Here is an 18435-nt window from a genome sequence, read left to right as displayed (position 1 = left end):
GAGCATTTATTTAAAATAGAAATCCTTTTTTAACATCATACATGTCTTTACTGTCATTTTTGATCAATTTAATGTGTGAATAAAGCAATTTTCTTTCCAAAAAATAAAAAAATAAAAATCTTATGGACCAAAATTTTTGACCAAACGCTAGTGTACAACAAAGTCAAATGGTGACCAGTGGCTTTCAGGCTCCAAAACAATCATATTCGATAGCTTTGTACAAGGAACACATGTTTTTGTTTTGTCCTTTTTGGAACTTGACAGCTACCATTCACTGCTGCTTTCATTGTAAGGACAAGAACAGTGTCAACATTATGCTGAATATCTCCTTTCACAGTTAAAAGCTTGAATGACATGAGGATGGTTAAATGACAGCATTGCCTTTTGGGTGAACTGTTTCTTTAAGATCTGGGAATGTAAGAGCAAAAAAACAATCATACCGTCAACCTTTTCAAAGCAAGCATAATTATTTGCAGCCAGCTCAAATGCTAAGAATGACCCCTGCTACCCTGAGTGTTCCCTGATCTAACTCTAACTCTCTCCCTCCCCACTCACAGATCTCCGAAGCCAGCCCTTCCTGCGAGCTGACGCGGTGATCCGGAATGGGTGGAAGCGACCCTAAAGACCCCTCACTCACTCACCCTCTGCTACTCTCCCCCCGCTTTCTTCTGAAATGGCATCTTCAGTCACCGTGAATTGCAGGACCAAACCAATGTCTTTGGTTTTAAGGGGGTGGGGAAATTATTTATTTATGGATATCCTTTTTGGATTCTGCACTGGAGGCTCTTTCAATAAAGCCATTAAAGCACAGACATTAAGGGCTGCCACCCTGGCCTCGTGAACGCTCGTGCACGCAAATCCTGAGGAGCGTTGGTAAAAGCTTGTGTTGGCACAGGAAAAAAGGTTGTTGTGGTTGACACACAGACAGCAGTAACACTAGCCTGCTGACCTTGAAGAGCCTTCCAACGGGATCTCACGCCCATGAACGTGGATTTCCTCTTATTGTGCAATGTAAGCTGACTTTCTGTCAAGTGGGATAGCGCTGAGGTCACCGACTTCCTGGCCAGAGACCGTTTGTACAGTTCTTTAAACACGAACTCAAATTATTTGTTAATCCTATTCAACTACCTGGAGCAGACTAGCCTGTCTTCAGTATTTTAACCCAGACCAGTACCATGGTTACAAACAAGTGCCTTTATGTTGAGTCAGTATTATTTCTTATAGCCAATATTGATGTATCTAAGTTTATACTATTGTTAATCATTATGTTGTAACATTTCGTATGCTTAATGTAAATATAATATACATTTATCCAAGAAATGCTGTGCGGCGTTAACAAAAGAGCCTGGACGTGTGCTCTGTTTGACTGACTTTGTGCCTTGTATTGATGATGCCTCTCTCTTCACTTAGCTCTTTAAATCCGTTTAATGCTCATGTACCAGAACAAAGTGTACGTAACGTTGTCATGCCGTCAAACTTCTCAGAGAATAGTGACTTGGTCCATTTTTACCCCCCAGATTTAGCAGAAATGCATTATACTTTGTTTTTTTTTAAAGAATATCAAATGGGAACCACTCCAGGATTGTAAACATGACACAATATAATCTTTTGAGTGTGCAACTTATTCTCTCTAAACCAGCTGCCAGAGTTTGTAAATGAATGACAGTCATGATTTGTAGGAATGAATTCATTAGGTTTAAGGCAAAAATAATGTTTTATAAGAGGATTTTTTCTTTTTGTCATATCACTTGTCCCTAATAGAATAATTATTCTCTTTGCACTAATGCTGATTAAGCGACTCCAAAATGGGAGCTCTATTTAAGCAATAATGTACGCGAGGCCGCTGTTTATTGCGAATAGTCGCTTTGTTGAGCAGCGCCAAAGACAGGACAAAATGGCCTCAAGTGCCTATTGCTTTTATTAGACTGTCATTAAAAGTTAAAGATATTAAGGACAGAATTGCATTACAACATTAAGCAAATACATCAAGTGACGTCTTTGTGCTAGAAGATGTTCCCGACTGACTGACAGGTGTTTCGAACGCTGTTCTGACCAATCAGAAGCCAGGGCCAGAACTATCCGTTTCATAAAAAAGGGACATATTACCGTGTGACACTGCATTTTAACTTAAGTTCGAGAGAAGAGAACAAAAATAAATTCAACACTAATTTTATTTTTTATTGAGGGTGGGGACTTTTTATACTGTTGCACCACAGCATAAACTAAATCAAGCCATTTGGGAGGAAAAGTGAAGCACAAAATGAATGTACCAAAGTTTTAATGTTGTTTGGTTGATATGGACCAATGAATGCAGCAATTAACTGGATATTCTGTTGAAGTGGCAAATAAAAATATCTGAGACTCGACTTTGCCTAACAATTTTGTCAATAAATGTTTGCATGATATTGCCTACAGCAGGAGCAATACAGGTTAAGAGCACAAGTTTTTGTATTTAAAGGTGCCCTAGAACTTTAAAAAAAAAAAGATGTAATATAAGTCTAAGGTGTCCCCTGAATGTGTCTGTGAAGTTTCAGCTCAAAATACCCCATAGATTTTTTTTTAATTAATTTTTTTAACTGCCTATTTTGGGGCATAATTAGAAATGAGCCGATTCAGGGCTACTGGCCCTTTAATTCTCGTGCTCCACGCCCACGGAGCTCGCGCTTGCCTTAAACAGTGCCTAAACAAAGTTTACACTGCTAATATAACCCTCAAAATGGATCTTTACAAAGTGTTCGTCATGCATGCGGCATGTATGCGTCGGATTATGTGAGTATTGTATACTGTTATATTGTTTACATTTGATTTTGAATGAATTTGAGGCTGTGCTCCGTGGCTAACGGCTAATGCTACACTGTTGGAGAGATTTATAAAGAATGAAGTTGTGTTTATGCATTATACAGACTGCAAGTGTTTAAAAATGAAAATTATTGCTCCATCTGCCATTTTTCGCTGTTGTTCTTGCTTACCTAGTCTGTTGATTCACCTGTGCAGATCCAGACATTACTGGCTGCCCTTGTCTAATGCCTTCCATAATGTTGGGAACATGGGCTGGCATATGCAAATATTGGGGCGTACACCCCGACTATTACGTAACAGTCGGTGTTATGTTGAGATTCGCCTGTTCTTCGGAGGACTTTTAAACAAATTAGATTTATATAAGGAGGAGGAAACAATGGAGTTTGAAACTCAGTGTATGTCTTTTCCATGTACTGAACTCTTGTTATTTGACTATGCCAAGATAAATTCAATTTTTCATTCGAGGGCACTTTTAATATTTATTTTTCCACTGTATATTGTAGTTTAGAATGTTTTTGAGAGGAGTTCAAACATGTGGGAACAAATGACAAATGATCAGAAAGTGTCCCATTTTACTTGTATTAACCCTAATCATATCTAGTACTAGAACAACAGTCAATCTTAGATTCATAATTTGATTTGTGACATGTATATTAGCTTTTAAGATATATATTTTGTATTATCAGCCCAACATTAGCTTGATTTTATTAAATCAGAGACATGACCCTTACAAAACAGATCAATCAACATGCAATTGTGAAGACTTGACTCCCTAAATGGAAAATAAACCTAAACCATGCACTGAGACTGTGACCTTTGACCTATGAACTCTTGAGAAAATCTTTTTGTTTCTAAACTGACCACTTGTACCCATTACCAAGCAGAGCACCAATCCAGAAACCACTTATTTTTGTTCTGTACACATTTTTATTTCTTAATATGTGTTATTGTCTGTGATTCATGAAGTTCTCCAGCTGGAAACAAAAGAAGCAAACATCACGCAGTCTCTCCAAAAGAAGGGCTGAGCCACCATGCATTTCTACTATAAAAAGCAGTTTAATTATTTTGTATATAAAAACAATCAATCAAAAAAAAAAAAAAAAAACCCAAATGAACCAACAAAACTACAGAAACGGTTGCAGGGTTGTGAAACTAGTAATCTGTGACAGTAAAAGGCCACTAAGGGCCACGCTAAATTACATTTGATCGTAAACAGAGCGGACACTTTACGTTAAGTCCAGATGCTCGGATGAATACTGTTAACATGTATCTGTTGAGCCGACGCTAGTCTTTTTGCGCTGTTGGATCCATGCATTAGCCTATGGCACACGGGTTACCTCCATTAGAAGCAGTGGAGGCTCGGCCACAAGCGGGGCTAGCCGAGTCTCTCTACATGTCAGGCAGATGAGAATGATGGAAGAGTAGCAGCAAGGCAGTGAGTTATTACTGGATCCACACAAACCTCACAGGAATGCACTTACACTGAGCATTAAAAGTCCATAAGACACAAAACTAGTGAACTAAAAGTGACATAGAGCTCCCACTGTAGTGGTATGGAACAGTTCTGTCGAAACCACACCGACCGAGAGCAGACGACAATCATCTCCTGGCTGTTTCCGGCGTGCTGGAAGACATGGCGTCAGATGAGGCCTGCTCTCTGTGAATCAGTCTCACCCATCCTTTGGACGTACCGCTAATGTACACACCAAGGCCACTGATACCCTGGAAACAGTTCTGGAATGTTCTTACATTTACCAACTGTTTGGATTCACTCACTCATTCATTCATTCAATCAATCCATCCATGTAGTGCCACAATTTGCATCTTTTCATCCATTTAAAAAAAACCGAAGCTAAAACAAAGACAGTTATATACTGCTATTCGTACGGGTATCTGCTTGTATTCCTGGGTATATTTGTCAAGACACTTTGTTAATTATATATGTAAATATATATAAAATCAATCTGTGCAAGGAGTATGACAATCATCGTAAGCGTTGTTCTCTGAGATATCAGTATAGAAATAAAAGCGATGCTGACTCGTCGCAACACTCGTGCACGCATATTCATTCTCAGCCATCTGAAATCACACACGGGCGAAGTCAGCATCAGTATCATTCAGTCGGCCATGCCCCCCTCCCTTATATTTCATTAGCAACACTTGGCAATTTTGCTTTTCCTGAAACAAACATTGATCTCTGTACAATTCATACAAAAATAAACTCAAAACCAAAACAAAAAAAATCTAAGATTTCCCATATTGTTGTTGGCATCTTGTTGAGCACAGAGGTAGTGGCTAAATGGAGGGGAGGGGTGAGAAATTGGGTAAGCAAACATCTGAAAAAGGAAAGGAAAAATGGAAAAGAAAAGAAAATATTTGTATAGAAAATGCTTTCTTTTGTTGACCAGAAGGATTTCTCAAAGAATAAAATATAATACTGCAATCACATACAAAAGTGTCCTTCATTTTTTTCGTATCTTTTTTTTTCTTTACATTTTGTACAGTGTTCCTGCTCTTGTTGCTTTTCCTCTGACATATAAAGGCATAACGGTCTGCATGAGGGTGGGCGTCCGGCCGTGACTCTACGCCAGTGGGTCTCCCATGTCGTCGTCTCCTGCAGACAGCAGCTCCTTCTTCTCGTCTGTGCTGGCCAGAGAGTTACGGCTGTTGTGGGCGCCCATGTAGAGGGTGGCGTACACGGGGTTGGTGAAGTTTGTGGGCTGCGAGAGAGACGCTGATGTTAAAATTCTGCCTGATGCAGATAAACTGATGATTATTTTTGTTATGGCCCACATTACAATTCTATACAATTTTAACTAAATAAATTAAAAATCAAAGACTAAAAATAGTGAATTTAGGGATCACAACATTATAATGTAAGTAGTATGCATTATAATGTATAACGTAAGGAAATGGATATTCATTTTGAGAGTCACTAAATATTAAATTTAACAATGTTATTAAATATAGTTTTTGTAAAAAAATATTGTGTATATATATATATATATATAAAACAAAATAAATATAAATTTAAAATAAATTTAATTTTATAAATTTATTATAAATATAATGTTGTATATATAAATATAATAAAATAAATAATTCTTTATGAAAAAACAAACAAAAACAAAATTAATCTAATCTTTTAATACACCAAAATAAATTTTTACACAATTATAACTGAAAATTAATCAAAATTGAATTTTTTGTATTTTTTATATTATATTATATTATATATTTCAATTATAATTGTATAAAAAGATTTATTTTGGTGTATTAAAAGATTAGATTTTTTCCCCATAAAGAATTATTTATTTAATTTTATATATATATATATATATATATATATATACACACACAATATTATATTTATAATAAATTAATAAAATAAAATTTATATTTATTTGTTTTATTTATATATATATATATATATATATATATATATATATATAAAATCCTAAACATTTTCAGTTTTAATTTTCAATTATAACTATAATTATTATATATATATATATATATATCTATATATCTATATATATATATATATATATGCACATACAAAATACATAACCGATATGACACATTAATAATTAAATACAATTATAATAGATAAAATGACAATATTAAACAATAATTATAAAATTGTCATTTTCTCTATTACATATATATATATACACACACACACACAAACTGTGTGTGTGTGTGTGTGTGTGCGCGTGTGTGTGTGTGTGTGTGTGTGTGTGTATATATATATATATATATATATATATATATATATATATATATATGAAAAAAATGAAAATGAAAAAAAAAAAATGAAAAAAAAGCAAATGAAGAGCAAATGGAAAAAAAAAGCAAAATGACAAAAATCGAGCGCTTGACACAAGAAAATAACATTGCTGTGTCACCTTATCTGGATCCAAGGTGAAGTCGGAGTCCAGTAGTTCCCCCGCATCATCATCGGGCTCCCCTTCATAAATCTTGTATGCCGGGTTCCCGATCTCAACATTCATGGCTCCGTTGGTCATCCTCTGGTGCTGGAATCCCTTAGCTCTGCAGGCACAAACACCAGTGAGCAGTTACATCTTTGTCCACGCCTCTTCGTAACACAGGCCGAGCCGAGGCACAGGAATTTACACTCACGCATACACAAAGTAGCCTATCATCAAGCAACACTCAAACACAAAGACACAGCTACATCCACCAGGGTCTCTCCTGCCGTATAAACACATGTGCAAGAAGCAATGACACTTTGTGGAACCATCCATGTGCTTTCAGGTGGAGACTGCTAGCCAGAGTGAGTAACTCTGCAGTGTCTTAGAGAAAGCTGGATACCCACAAGACATGGTCCACTACGGTCAATGAGGAGCCAAACACTTCAAGCACAGCGACACCGCTCTCACAGACAGATAGAAACTGACACGTCTACAGGATGGCGCTTGGAGGAGAGAGAGGGACAGGACGCAGCCCAGCACTGCGTCTTGCACCAACCAGTTGATCTATTTTAGCTTTCGGTCAATAGATCCCTGTGTTGAAACTGGTGAAAACCACAGGAATAGCACAGTAACAGCACAGGAGAAGCAGGAGAAGGAGAGATAGAGTATGATGACTGGGGAGGAAGAGAGGAAAGGATGGACTAGGATGGGACCCTGCTGGTATAGAGTCAGTTACCGCGAACATCTGGAGCTGGGCTTGCCCCGCCTCACAGACCTGAGACACAGAAAGATGCAGTTTAACAACCGAGAGAGAGAGAGAGAGAAAGTGAGAGATCTGGAATTGAGTTTAGTGTTAAAATAAAGAGGAATGTGGAGAAATTCATGCTCTAAAGCAGGGGTCTTCAACAGGGGGGTGATTATTATTTGAGCTCAAACTAAGTTTTGTGAAAAATGAAAATGCATATTCAACAATTAAAAACCAACACAGAATTACAATTATTAATTATTAGAAATAGTAATTATATACAAAAACAATTATGTAAACATTGTCTTCATTCAAAGTAATATTTAAATAAGGTATAATATTTATTATATGAAATGTTTATGTAAAAAATACTAATAATTGAAGTATAATATATAATAATTTAATTATTATGTAAAATATTTTTATTACATAAAAATCTGACAACTTAAAAGGTTAAGGTAAGGTTCAGCTAAGTCTTTAATTTACCCTCCTAGATAAAAATGTAAGTAAAATTAAAACAATGTACAGGCATTTAAATGTACATTAATAAATATCATTTTAATGCATGTTTGTAAAACATGTCTCTATTTACCAAGAGCCTTGGACTGAAAGAGGTTAAAGACTCCTGCTTATTCGAAAAAAGAGGGTGATGACAGGAAATAAAAAGTAAGATCAATAAAATAAGTTTGGCTAGAGAAAGATTGAGCCCTGGAGTGTCTCCAAGTTCCTCTGTACACAATTAAATTGCTGTAATTACTTACCCACGCATTCTCTTCTTGTACCACACGATGGCACCAACTACTAATAGCGCGAGTAAGAGCAGTAACATCACTGGGATGACCACTGATGAAGTATCTACACAAAGGAGAAATATGCATTATTACTGCCCAGATTTGCCAATGAAAAGCTTTTTTTTTTTTTACCTTGTCAAACATATTGAATCTAAAAGCGACAGAAAGAGATGCTGGCACTTACTTCCAGAGTCTGACTTCTGAACAGGGGCAACATTGAGCTCACAGCGAAATCCTGACCAGCCTGTGTGACACCTACATAACACACAAACACACTTTAAATCACTGGCAATACTTACAGTTTTTTTATTTAAACTTTGTTAATCTATTGTTGCAGCAATTCTAATACAGAATCTGGTTAATATAGGTTTTTATGATATTGCAGTAGGTTGGCTTGTCAGCTATCTTAAAGGGTTAGTTCACCCAAAAATGAAAATTTTGTCATTTATTACTCACCCTCATGCCGTTCCACAACCGCAAGACCTTCATTAATCTTCGGAACACAAATTAAGATATTTTAGTTGAAATCCGATGGCTCCTTGAGGGAGCAATGACATTTCCTCTCTCAAGATCCATAAAGGTACTAAAAACATATTTAAATCGGTTCATATGAGTACAGTGGTTCAATATTAATATTATAAAACGATGAGAATATTTTTGGTGCACCAAAAAAAACCTAAATAACGACTTATTTAGTGATGACTGATTTCAAAACACTGCTTCATGAAGCATCGGATCACTTCAGATCGTGTGTCAAACTGCCAACGGCTGAAATCACGTGACTTTGGCGCTCCGAACAGCAGCTTCGATACACTGATTAATTTATGATCCGAAGCTTCCTGAAGCAGTGTTTTGAAATCGGCCATCACTAAATAAGTCGTTATTTTGTTTTTATTGGTGCACCAAAAATATTCTTATTGCTTTATAATATTAATATTGAACCACTGTAATCACATGAACCGATTTAACTATGTTTTTAGTACCTTTATGGATCTTGAGAGAGGAAGTGTCATTGCTCCCTATGGAGGCCTCACGGAGCCATCAGATTTCAACTAAAATATCTTAATTTGTGTTCCAAAGTTGAACGAAGGTCTTGCGGTTGTGGAACGGCATGAGGGTAAGTAATAAATTACAGAATTATCATTTTTGGGTGAACTAACCCTTAAAGTACAGAACCCAGGACAATGTTTTATCTGGTGTACCACAAGGCTCAGTACTAGGCCCACTTTGTTTTTTTAGTTTCTATTTGCACTTAAAGTTTTCATTCTTTTTGGATGATATCTATCTAATAGCAACAAAACATTTCCAAGAACATAAAATCAATTTCCTTTATAAAGCTTTGACCACTTTACCTGCACTGTGGAAGCATAGTATGAGGGTCTACAGAGCACTGGCCCTCAATGCAGAAGTTATCACAGGTGAAACAGGTGGGACGCTGGATGTTATCACCACATCTACACACAAAACATGAATTATCATAGCACCAACATAAACAGCACATAACTGATTCAAATTATATATATATATATATATATATATATATATATATATATATATATATATATATATATATATATATATATATATATATATATATATATATATATATATATATATACAGCTCATCTCAAACAGCAACGCTTAGTGAAGGTGGATTATGAAAGCTGAATATGCTGGTACATACTTGCATGTTATTCCAGCGCGTAGTACTTCACACTTGCCCGTGTCGCAGTATTCACACTTGTTCATCTCACATTGAGGACCAAAGAATGACTCGTTACAGCGGCAATGTTTAGTGCCGTTCATCATCTCCATACAAAGACCTTCATTCTTACAGAAGTCATCACATTGACCTGCACAGATTGATTTCCAGCAGTTATTCCACTTTATAATGTATGTTTCATTCATTAGTAAGGCTTTTGGGGACACCAACAGCTAATAAAAGAATGAACATTTTAAAAAAAGACTGAATCTTCAGTGACAAGGAATCAAACTCACGGTACTGGCACTGGTCACCCAGGAAGCCTTTTGGACAACGACAGGTTGGCTGGTTGCCCTGGCTGACAGTGCAGGTGCCCTCATTCTGGCAGTAGTTATTACAAGTCTGCTGTTCACATCTGGACCCAGTGAAGCCAGTCTGACAGCGACAGGTAGGAGCACCTGAAGAGAGGAAACAGACAGATAGTGTTGCTGATGTAGCAATAGAGATAAATGTGCAGAGCCCTGGCCACAATGGCACAACGTCTGCGAGTGTGTACCTGTGCGTGATGGGGAGCATGTTCCTCCGTTCTGACAGTAGTCCCTGCACTTGTTGATTTCACAGCGTTCTCCACTGTAACTGGTGGGGCAGCGACATTTGGGCTGGTTCCACGGGGTGAGGAAACAGCTGCCGCCATTCTGACACTGAACGTTACAGGTGGGGGCTAAATGAAAAACACATTTTTATTAATAACCATCTGAAGCTTTATAATTTAATCATGTTGAGAAATGCCTGAGAAATTCATTTTGCACATGGAGTATCAGAAAAAAATATACATTTTATTAAATATCACAAACCCTATATTTACATTGAACTTTGTTCAATATTTGGTCTTGATACTAATTTTTTTCTTTTTTTAATGGTTATCCCATATTTCCGTGCATAACATGGTTTCAGCATTGCTCTGATTGTGGTATAAAATGGCTGAGTAATATAAAGTGTGAAAGCAGTAGATGATTGGAGGGTCTTACTGATGGGGGACTGGGTGGCGGGGGGCACCTCCATACAGGTGCCATTGTCAGGTATGTGGTCGTTAGGGCAGGTGCACACTGGCCCGCTGGGACTAAGCAGGCACAACCATTCACACTTCTTCCTATCACATGGGTTAGTCACTGCAAAAAAAAAAAAAAAAAGGCAGATTAGACCATGAGAAAAGATTTTCATATTCACAATCAGACCTTTTAAAAATGTATCCAAAACACATTTTTACACAGACACTCACTCTCAGGCTGTTTGTAGCGGTGATGGAGGGCTATGTCAGTGGCGTGGTTGATGCCAGTGGTCAGATTCTCTGCCTGGCCTTTACCAAACTTGTTAACTCGGAAGACAACGTTATTGGTGTAGGTAACCCCATAAATGTAATCCTCAAAGATATCAATGCTGAAGGGGTGGAGGAGATCTGTAAGAAATAGAGAGAAGCTGATTAATTTCCTGAAGATGACACTGCATGCTGTCATTATAGTGTTAAATAAAACTTATGGAAATAAATGTTGTGATGTTATTTCCATCAAGAGGTGCATCAATTTTTTGTCAAAGTCTTGTATTGATAATGCAAGAGGTGAGCACTCTGTAAAGTCTACTCCAGCACATCCCAATGAAGTTAAAGGAACACTCCACTTTTTTTGAAAATAGGCTCATTTCACAACTCCCCTAGAGTTAAACAGTTGAGTTTTACCGTTTCCGAATCCATTCAGCCGATCTCCGGTTCTGGCGGTACCACTTTTAGCATAGCTTAGCATAGTTCATTGAATCTGATTAGACCGTTAGCATCTTTTTTCAAAAAAATGACCAAAGAGTTTTGATGATATTATGATATTACACAGCGACTGTGACCTCCTGTTTGCACAGGGAGCGTGCCTTGCAACCACGGAGACGTTTGTGAGAGACGCTGCGTAATATCATTACGCCTGCTGCACCCGTGGTACGGCAGCAAAGTTCCTTGATTATTACGCCGGAATGAGAGTATAGTTCCTAGCCATATCGCCCTAGAAAATCGCAACTTTTCATTTTTAGTCGGTCTTAGTACACAATGTAACTACAGAAGAATCAAGTTTTAGATGGGAAAAATATCAAAATTCTTTGGTCATTTTTTTGAAAAAAGATGCTAACGGTCTAATCAGATTCAATGAACTATGCTAAGCTATGCTAAAAGTGGTACCGCCAGACCCGGAGATCAGCTGAATGGATTCGAAAACAGTAAAACTCAACTGTTTAACTCTAGGGGAGTTGGAAAATGAGCCTATTTTCAAAAAAAGTGGAGTGTTCCTTTAAGGTCTGGACTCAGATGTGCCAATTCATGTGTGAAAATGATTCTTCATGCTCTCTGAACCATTCTTTCACAATTTGAATCTTGACATTGTCATCCTGGAATATGGCCATGATGTGTCTTCCTACATGGTTGTTTAAGAAAAAAAAAAGCTACACACTCCATCTTCAAGGGTTAAAAGAACCGTTGCCAAACATATAACATGCAAGAAAAATAATAATCACTGTAATAATGATCCATTCATAGATCTTAAGTATTTGCCTATTAAAATCCAAACAGTGACTTTTTTTGGCCGGGCATGTGTATTATATTATAAAATCTTATATTATAGCTGATACAGTCATGCACAGCCTTTAATACCGGATTATGCTATCATACTAATAACAATACTGAACTGTTTTTGATGTTGGATACAGCCACAACAGGGTCAGAGCCATCCAGACGCACACTGCCAATCATGGAAAGCTTGACATCTGCCCAGTACAGACGCTCATTGAAGTAGTCTACTGCAAGACCTGTTTTAAAGAAGAAACATTAGCACATGGATTTCATCTTAATATAGTGAACAAATACAGAGGGTTACAGCAGCATTGCACTGGTAAGACCTGTGGGCCACTGGATGTTCTCATGGACCAGGGTTTGTCTGAGAGTGCCATCCATGGCTGCCATCTCAATCTTTGGATGATTACCCCAGTCTGTCCAGTACATGGTTCTGAGATATGAAAGAAAAATAAAATACAGCATTAGTGTATTCGAAGCGACTGTACCTTAGAAGTAATGAAACATACAGTATAAGAACACAACGTCTCTTACCCTCTCTGAGGATCCACTACAATAGCGTAAGGCTCGTCAATCATGCCAGAAATCAGTGTTTTTCTGTGCTGGCCTGTAAGCTGAGCAACCTCGATCACATCACGTCCTGAATCGGTCCAGTAGAGGTTACCAGCCACCCAGTCCACCGCGATTCCACGTGGCATTTTCAAACCTGAAATCTAAAGAGACAGGAAGGATTCAGAAAAGATATCGCAAAGCATGAAGTTCAATATTGAACACTGAAGGTTCTTGACTCACATCTAGGTTGGTGATACTGCCCTCGCTTTGCCTCGTGTTGCGGTGAGAGTTGGAAGTAGGACCTGATGATGAGGATGGAGCAGGCAGCTGGAAGCAGGAAATGCCAGAGGTGTGCCAGTTGGTCCAGTAAATGCGATTGGTCTTGACGTGCAAGTCCATGGCATCGATGCGCACGTTTGCGTCGCCCTGGAATGTCTGCTCGTAAACCATCCCAGGATTTAGACTGCGGATCTCATTGTCATCCGCAATGTAGAGCACCTGTTGGTTATTTGTCAGACCTGGAGATGGACATAAAACAGTTTAGTAGAATAGAGGGTAAAGTGATATGTGAAACTGTTAAACAACTTTACATAAAAGGCAAGCTCTTAAAGGTGATTTAAAGAATAAAATCAGCACGTACCATCAGCCTTGCATGTGTGGTTAATCCTGGTGAAGTATTTGTGGCAGCTGCACTTGTAGGAGCCCTTGGTGTTGTTACATATGTGAGAACATATACCAAACTGCTTGCACTCATTCTTATCTGAAAAGAGAATGAAATGTTGATATGCACGTTGTAGTTGGTAATAAAAATATCTGACATAAATTCATCTATTTAGATCTTTTTAAGGTGGCAGAAAATGTGTGCTGTACCTTCACAGGTGTTGTGTCCGACGCTCTGGAAACCATGTTTGCAGGAGCAGAACGTGTCCGTGCCATTGGAAACACAGTGAGCCTCATCACCATCTCCACATAAAGATTTGTTACTCTTGCAGTCATTAAGCATGGTGTCTACCAAAACAGATACATGAAGTCAATTCAAGGAGGACGTCAAAAATGATAGATAAAGCACTAAATTAATACACTGAAATTAAAAGCCCTTTTTAATGTCAAATTCTTAGAAATTAAAGCTGATTTTAACCACTAAGATTGACACAAAATGACAAACTATTAGATGGTGAATGTGTTATTAAAAAAAAAAAAAATACTTCAAAATAGTTAATTTCACTGACTGTGTATTTGATATAAATGTATTCTGTATGATGAATGCATTTCTCTCTTTATCAGTGATTTATGATTTTTTGATAATATATTTTATATATATTAATTGAAACACACACACACACACACACACACATATATATATATATATATATACACATACATGTGTTTGTGTAATAATATATTAATTTGTGTAACTATATATTATATACACCGATCAGGCATAACATTATGACCACTGACAGGTGAAGTAAATAACACTGATTATCTCTTCATCACGGCACCTGTTAGTGGGTGGGATATATTAGGCAGCAAGTGAACATTTTGTCCTCAAAGTTGATGTGTTAGAAGCAGGAAAAAATGACAAGCCTAAGGATTTGAGCGAGTTTGACAAGGGCCAAATTATGATGGCTGGACAACTGGGTCAGAGCATCTCCAAAACTGCAGCTCTTGTGGGGTGTTCCCGGTCTGCAGTAGTGAACCGGCAACAGGGTCATGGACGGGCAAGGATCACTGATGCACGTGGGGAGTGAAGGCTGGCCCGTGTGGTCCGATCCATCAGACAAGCTACTGTAGCTCATATTGCTCAAGAAATTAATGCTGGTTCTGATAGAAAGGTGTCAGAATACACAGTGCATCGCAGTTTGTTGCGTATGGGGCTGCATAGCTGCAGACCAGTCAGGGTGCCATGCTGACCCCAGTCCACCACCAATATGCATGTGTGTAGAGCACCATCACCTCACCTGTCTTGCAGCCGATCTCATCTGAGCCGTAATCTTCACAGTCGTTGAAGAAGTTGCACCGCAGATTTGCGCTGATGCATTTGCCATTGCTGCACTTGAACTGGTCTTTATCGCATGTGGATGCGTGGTCTCCTGTATGAACATGAACCATGTCACACAGGTCATGAAAACATACGCTCAGTGACTCTGATATAAAATCATTGATGTACTGATGTTGGAGCAGAAGACTCACCACAGTCAGTCTCATCTGAATTGTCCCCACAGTTGTCCACACCATCACAGCGCTTGCCACTCCAGAGACAGACACGATTATTCAGACAACGGAAATTTCTAGTGGGTGGGCACTGGAAGTTTCCTGAATTACAGAAAGGAAGATTTCAGTCTGAGCTTACTGTGCAAGAATGTTTTTTTTTCTCCATTTATGGACAACAAAAACACTGCAAATCTTAAAAGGTACACTATGTAAATGTTGGGCCTCTAGCGGTTAAACAAAACTGCATGCATTTTGAGGAAGAACATTGTTTTGATTGTGCTTTGGCTCTAAGAGATGCAGATGAATATGGTTATCATTCAGCACTTCCAGGTTCTGGAATATAAACACTTATAATAGGCTTACCATAGGGTAAGACAAAAAAAAAAAAAAACATTTTGGAAGGAGGACTGATGTATTGACTTTTTTGTTAATTTTGAACAAAAAAAGTTACAATGTACTTTTAAATATTTGTCAGGGACACTGATAATTTTTTATTACAATTCAACAGTATGTGTTTGTTCTTACTGCACTCCTCAGGGTTCTCATCTGAGTTATCGCCACAGTCATCCTCCCCATCACACTTCCAGGACAGTGGTTTGCACAGAGTGTTATTACACTGGAACTCATCCTGGGGGCAGTGCCGTGCCACTGAGAGAGAAGATAGCAGAAGAAGGAGAAATGTGAGATAAATCCTTAACTCCCTGGACACGACACATAAATAAGCCCATTTTAGAAAGAAACGGACATGCGCATACTCACCAGAAATGTCACAACTCTCTTCATCACTGCCATCAATGCAGTCAGCATCTGCGTCACAGCGCCAGCGGAGCGGGATACAGTGACCGTTCTTACACTGGAACTGATCCTCCTCGCACTTCAGATCACAGCCGTGCTGAGAGACACAAGATACAAGATAAAATAATATATGTGCTGTGTGGACATATGGACGCATGTAGTGACCACACAAACAAATGTAAATATATTATAGTTCTTATAGGTCTATATATCTTCTAATTGGCCACAAGTATGCTAAACACTTCTTCATTCCCCAATTCATGCTTGCACATTCAAAAATTTTAATTAAAATACCTTTGCAAAGGAATTATTATGTGTGCATGCTGTATATTTATCTATAAGACACATTTCAAGCATTTAAGCATAAACCTAGATATAAAGGTTTTTAAAAATCAAACCTCATCAGATCCATCTGAACAGTCATGATCTCCATCACACTTCCACCTCCCAGCAATACAACGGCCATTACTGCAGGCAAACTCGCTCTCAGAGCACTGACGCGGCACTGATAGGGAGAGAGAAAAAGATACAAAAAAACCTTAATATATTGAAGAAATACATATGTGCCAGAGAGTGCAAACACTACAATGACTATAAGGAAAACATAGAAGGAAAGAAAGGGACACATTTCAAGAGAAGGGCAACAGGTCAGCTTAGAGAGTGAGAAAATACACAAACACATTTAGGGTTCCCACACTTGATGATCAATTTAGGGGGGTGGGGAATTGTTCAACTACAAAAGAACAATTTCTAGAATTTTCTATGACTTTAAGATTTTATTCATTTGCATGTCTTGTATAATTGTAAGTTATTTCCAGGGTTATTTTTATGACCATGAGAACTCTGCTAACTTGCTCAGAGTCACTATAAACACTCTCACAACAAAACCACATTAAAGACAAAACAAACCCAAACCTCAAAAAGATGTGAGCTTATAAACACAAATGTTCACTGCTAAAAGCTTCACTATTCAGTTTGAAGGAGGAAAAAGAACTACCATTTCTCCACTAGGGGGCAGATGCTGCAATTGGGAACTTCTGTCACAAACACACATGGAATCATGGGGAGATGAGAAGAGAGAGGAGAAGGAAGGAGAGGCTGGAATAGGTGGTTTGGAGGGAGGAGAGACCTACCTCTGAGTCAAGCCAATGGGTCAGTGTGAAATGAAGAATAGAGACAACATGAAGTGAGATGCATCAGTGAGCAACGTGAGTGAGCCATGACATATGACAAAATACCCACAATGCCTCTCACAGACATGTGTGATGGTCACAAATAATAATAAAACACTAGATTCAGTCCTATAAATTGCTGCGCATGTACAAGCAGTGTCAGGCGTGTGTCAACGCTAAGGTCACAATGTCAGTTGAAATACATACCGCACTTTTCCTCGTCTGAGTTATCGCCACAGTCATTGTCATAGTCACACTGCCAGCGGCCCGGCACACAGCGGTTGTTCTTACAGCGGAATTGGTACGGCTCACATGTTCTCTCATCTAACTCAAGAAATAAAAAATAAAAAAATCACTTTTTTGTAAATAAAAAGGTGCGAATAAAATGAATCACTTTACACATTGAGTAATCAACATTTTTAAATTAATAAAAGGTATAAATAGAGCAAATGAAGCGATGGCCAGTCGTACCGCACTCCTCTTTGGGCTCATCTGAGGCGTCGCCACAGTCGTCCTCTCCATCACACGTCCAGCGAGACGGGATACAGCGGCCTGAGTCCTTACAGCGGAACTCGTCCACACCGCACTTCATTTGAGCTGTAGAAAACAGAAACGGCTTTAATTAGGACTGTCAGTCCATTATTAATTATATTTATTTTAGGGCTGTGACGGTGGCAAATTTTTACTGCAAATTTTTGGTGATTTACCACCGCGGTATACCTTATTTTCCAGAGAAACATGCGCGCCGCCATCTTTAGAATATTGTCTTTGAACTTCCGTTTTTGCGGTAGCCCTGTATATTTCTATGGCATCGCTGTTGAAGAATAATTAGCTGGTGAAGTGGATTTACGTGTTGTAGAGTTAATGAAAGTTATCATGAGCATTGTTATGTTTAAAGCAGATGTCTTAACAAATGTCAGTAGCCCGGGAAGATTTTAAAATGAGCAGTTCATTCATAAATACATAAGATAGCTGTGGAAATACAAGCCGGAAGTCAAAAGACAACGAGCGCAGCGCTGAAAAGGGACGGGGCTACTGTCTATGGGCTACATAAGGTCAATCCGCTTGTTAAGTCATGACGTAAGGAACGCCGTTTCCAGGTCCAAGCCTCGACTCATTTCCGTCTAT

General features: G+C 38.2%; 2 protein-coding genes across 6 annotated transcripts in view; one reads left to right on the top strand and one right to left on the bottom strand.

Annotated features, from left to right (window-relative positions):
• Nucleotides 1–2366, top strand: part of fmnl3 (formin-like 3) — a 55972-nt gene extending 53606 nt beyond the window's left edge. For all 5 annotated transcript variants that reach the window (XM_048177315.1, XM_048177313.1, XM_048177312.1 and 2 more), the window contains one exon: nucleotides 558–2366. In XM_048177315.1, coding sequence (XP_048033272.1) covers nucleotides 558–622 — 65 coding nt within the window. In that variant the 3' untranslated portion in view covers nucleotides 623–2366. The remainder of the gene's footprint in view (nucleotides 1–557) is intronic.
• A 1340-nt stretch (nucleotides 2367–3706) lies between these two features.
• lrp1ab (low density lipoprotein receptor-related protein 1Ab) overlaps nucleotides 3707–18435 on the bottom strand; it is a 129951-nt gene continuing 115222 nt past the window's right edge. The window contains exons 67-89 of the mRNA XM_048177354.1: nucleotides 17779–17904; nucleotides 17515–17631; nucleotides 16534–16640; nucleotides 16100–16232; nucleotides 15866–15988; nucleotides 15320–15442; nucleotides 15088–15219; nucleotides 13997–14134; nucleotides 13767–13886; nucleotides 13367–13644; nucleotides 13109–13287; nucleotides 12901–13007; nucleotides 12691–12810; nucleotides 11252–11428; nucleotides 11001–11141; nucleotides 10529–10693; nucleotides 10269–10430; nucleotides 9955–10123; nucleotides 9623–9724; nucleotides 8455–8525; nucleotides 8241–8334; nucleotides 6708–6852; nucleotides 3707–5519 (exon numbers count right to left, since the gene is read on the bottom strand). Coding sequence (XP_048033311.1) covers nucleotides 5382–5519; nucleotides 6708–6852; nucleotides 8241–8334; nucleotides 8455–8525; nucleotides 9623–9724; nucleotides 9955–10123; nucleotides 10269–10430; nucleotides 10529–10693; nucleotides 11001–11141; nucleotides 11252–11428; nucleotides 12691–12810; nucleotides 12901–13007; nucleotides 13109–13287; nucleotides 13367–13644; nucleotides 13767–13886; nucleotides 13997–14134; nucleotides 15088–15219; nucleotides 15320–15442; nucleotides 15866–15988; nucleotides 16100–16232; nucleotides 16534–16640; nucleotides 17515–17631; nucleotides 17779–17904 — 3167 coding nt within the window. The 3' untranslated portion in view covers nucleotides 3707–5381. The remainder of the gene's footprint in view (nucleotides 5520–6707; nucleotides 6853–8240; nucleotides 8335–8454; nucleotides 8526–9622; nucleotides 9725–9954; nucleotides 10124–10268; nucleotides 10431–10528; nucleotides 10694–11000; nucleotides 11142–11251; nucleotides 11429–12690; nucleotides 12811–12900; nucleotides 13008–13108; nucleotides 13288–13366; nucleotides 13645–13766; nucleotides 13887–13996; nucleotides 14135–15087; nucleotides 15220–15319; nucleotides 15443–15865; nucleotides 15989–16099; nucleotides 16233–16533; nucleotides 16641–17514; nucleotides 17632–17778; nucleotides 17905–18435) is intronic.

The sequence above is a fragment of the Megalobrama amblycephala genome, linkage group LG24, assembly GCF_018812025.1.
Source record: "Megalobrama amblycephala isolate DHTTF-2021 linkage group LG24, ASM1881202v1, whole genome shotgun sequence".
Classification (NCBI taxonomy): Eukaryota; Metazoa; Chordata; class Actinopteri; order Cypriniformes; family Xenocyprididae; genus Megalobrama; species Megalobrama amblycephala.
The sequence above is the reverse complement of the archived record's forward strand: the minus strand, read 5'-3'. Positions and strand labels throughout refer to the sequence as shown.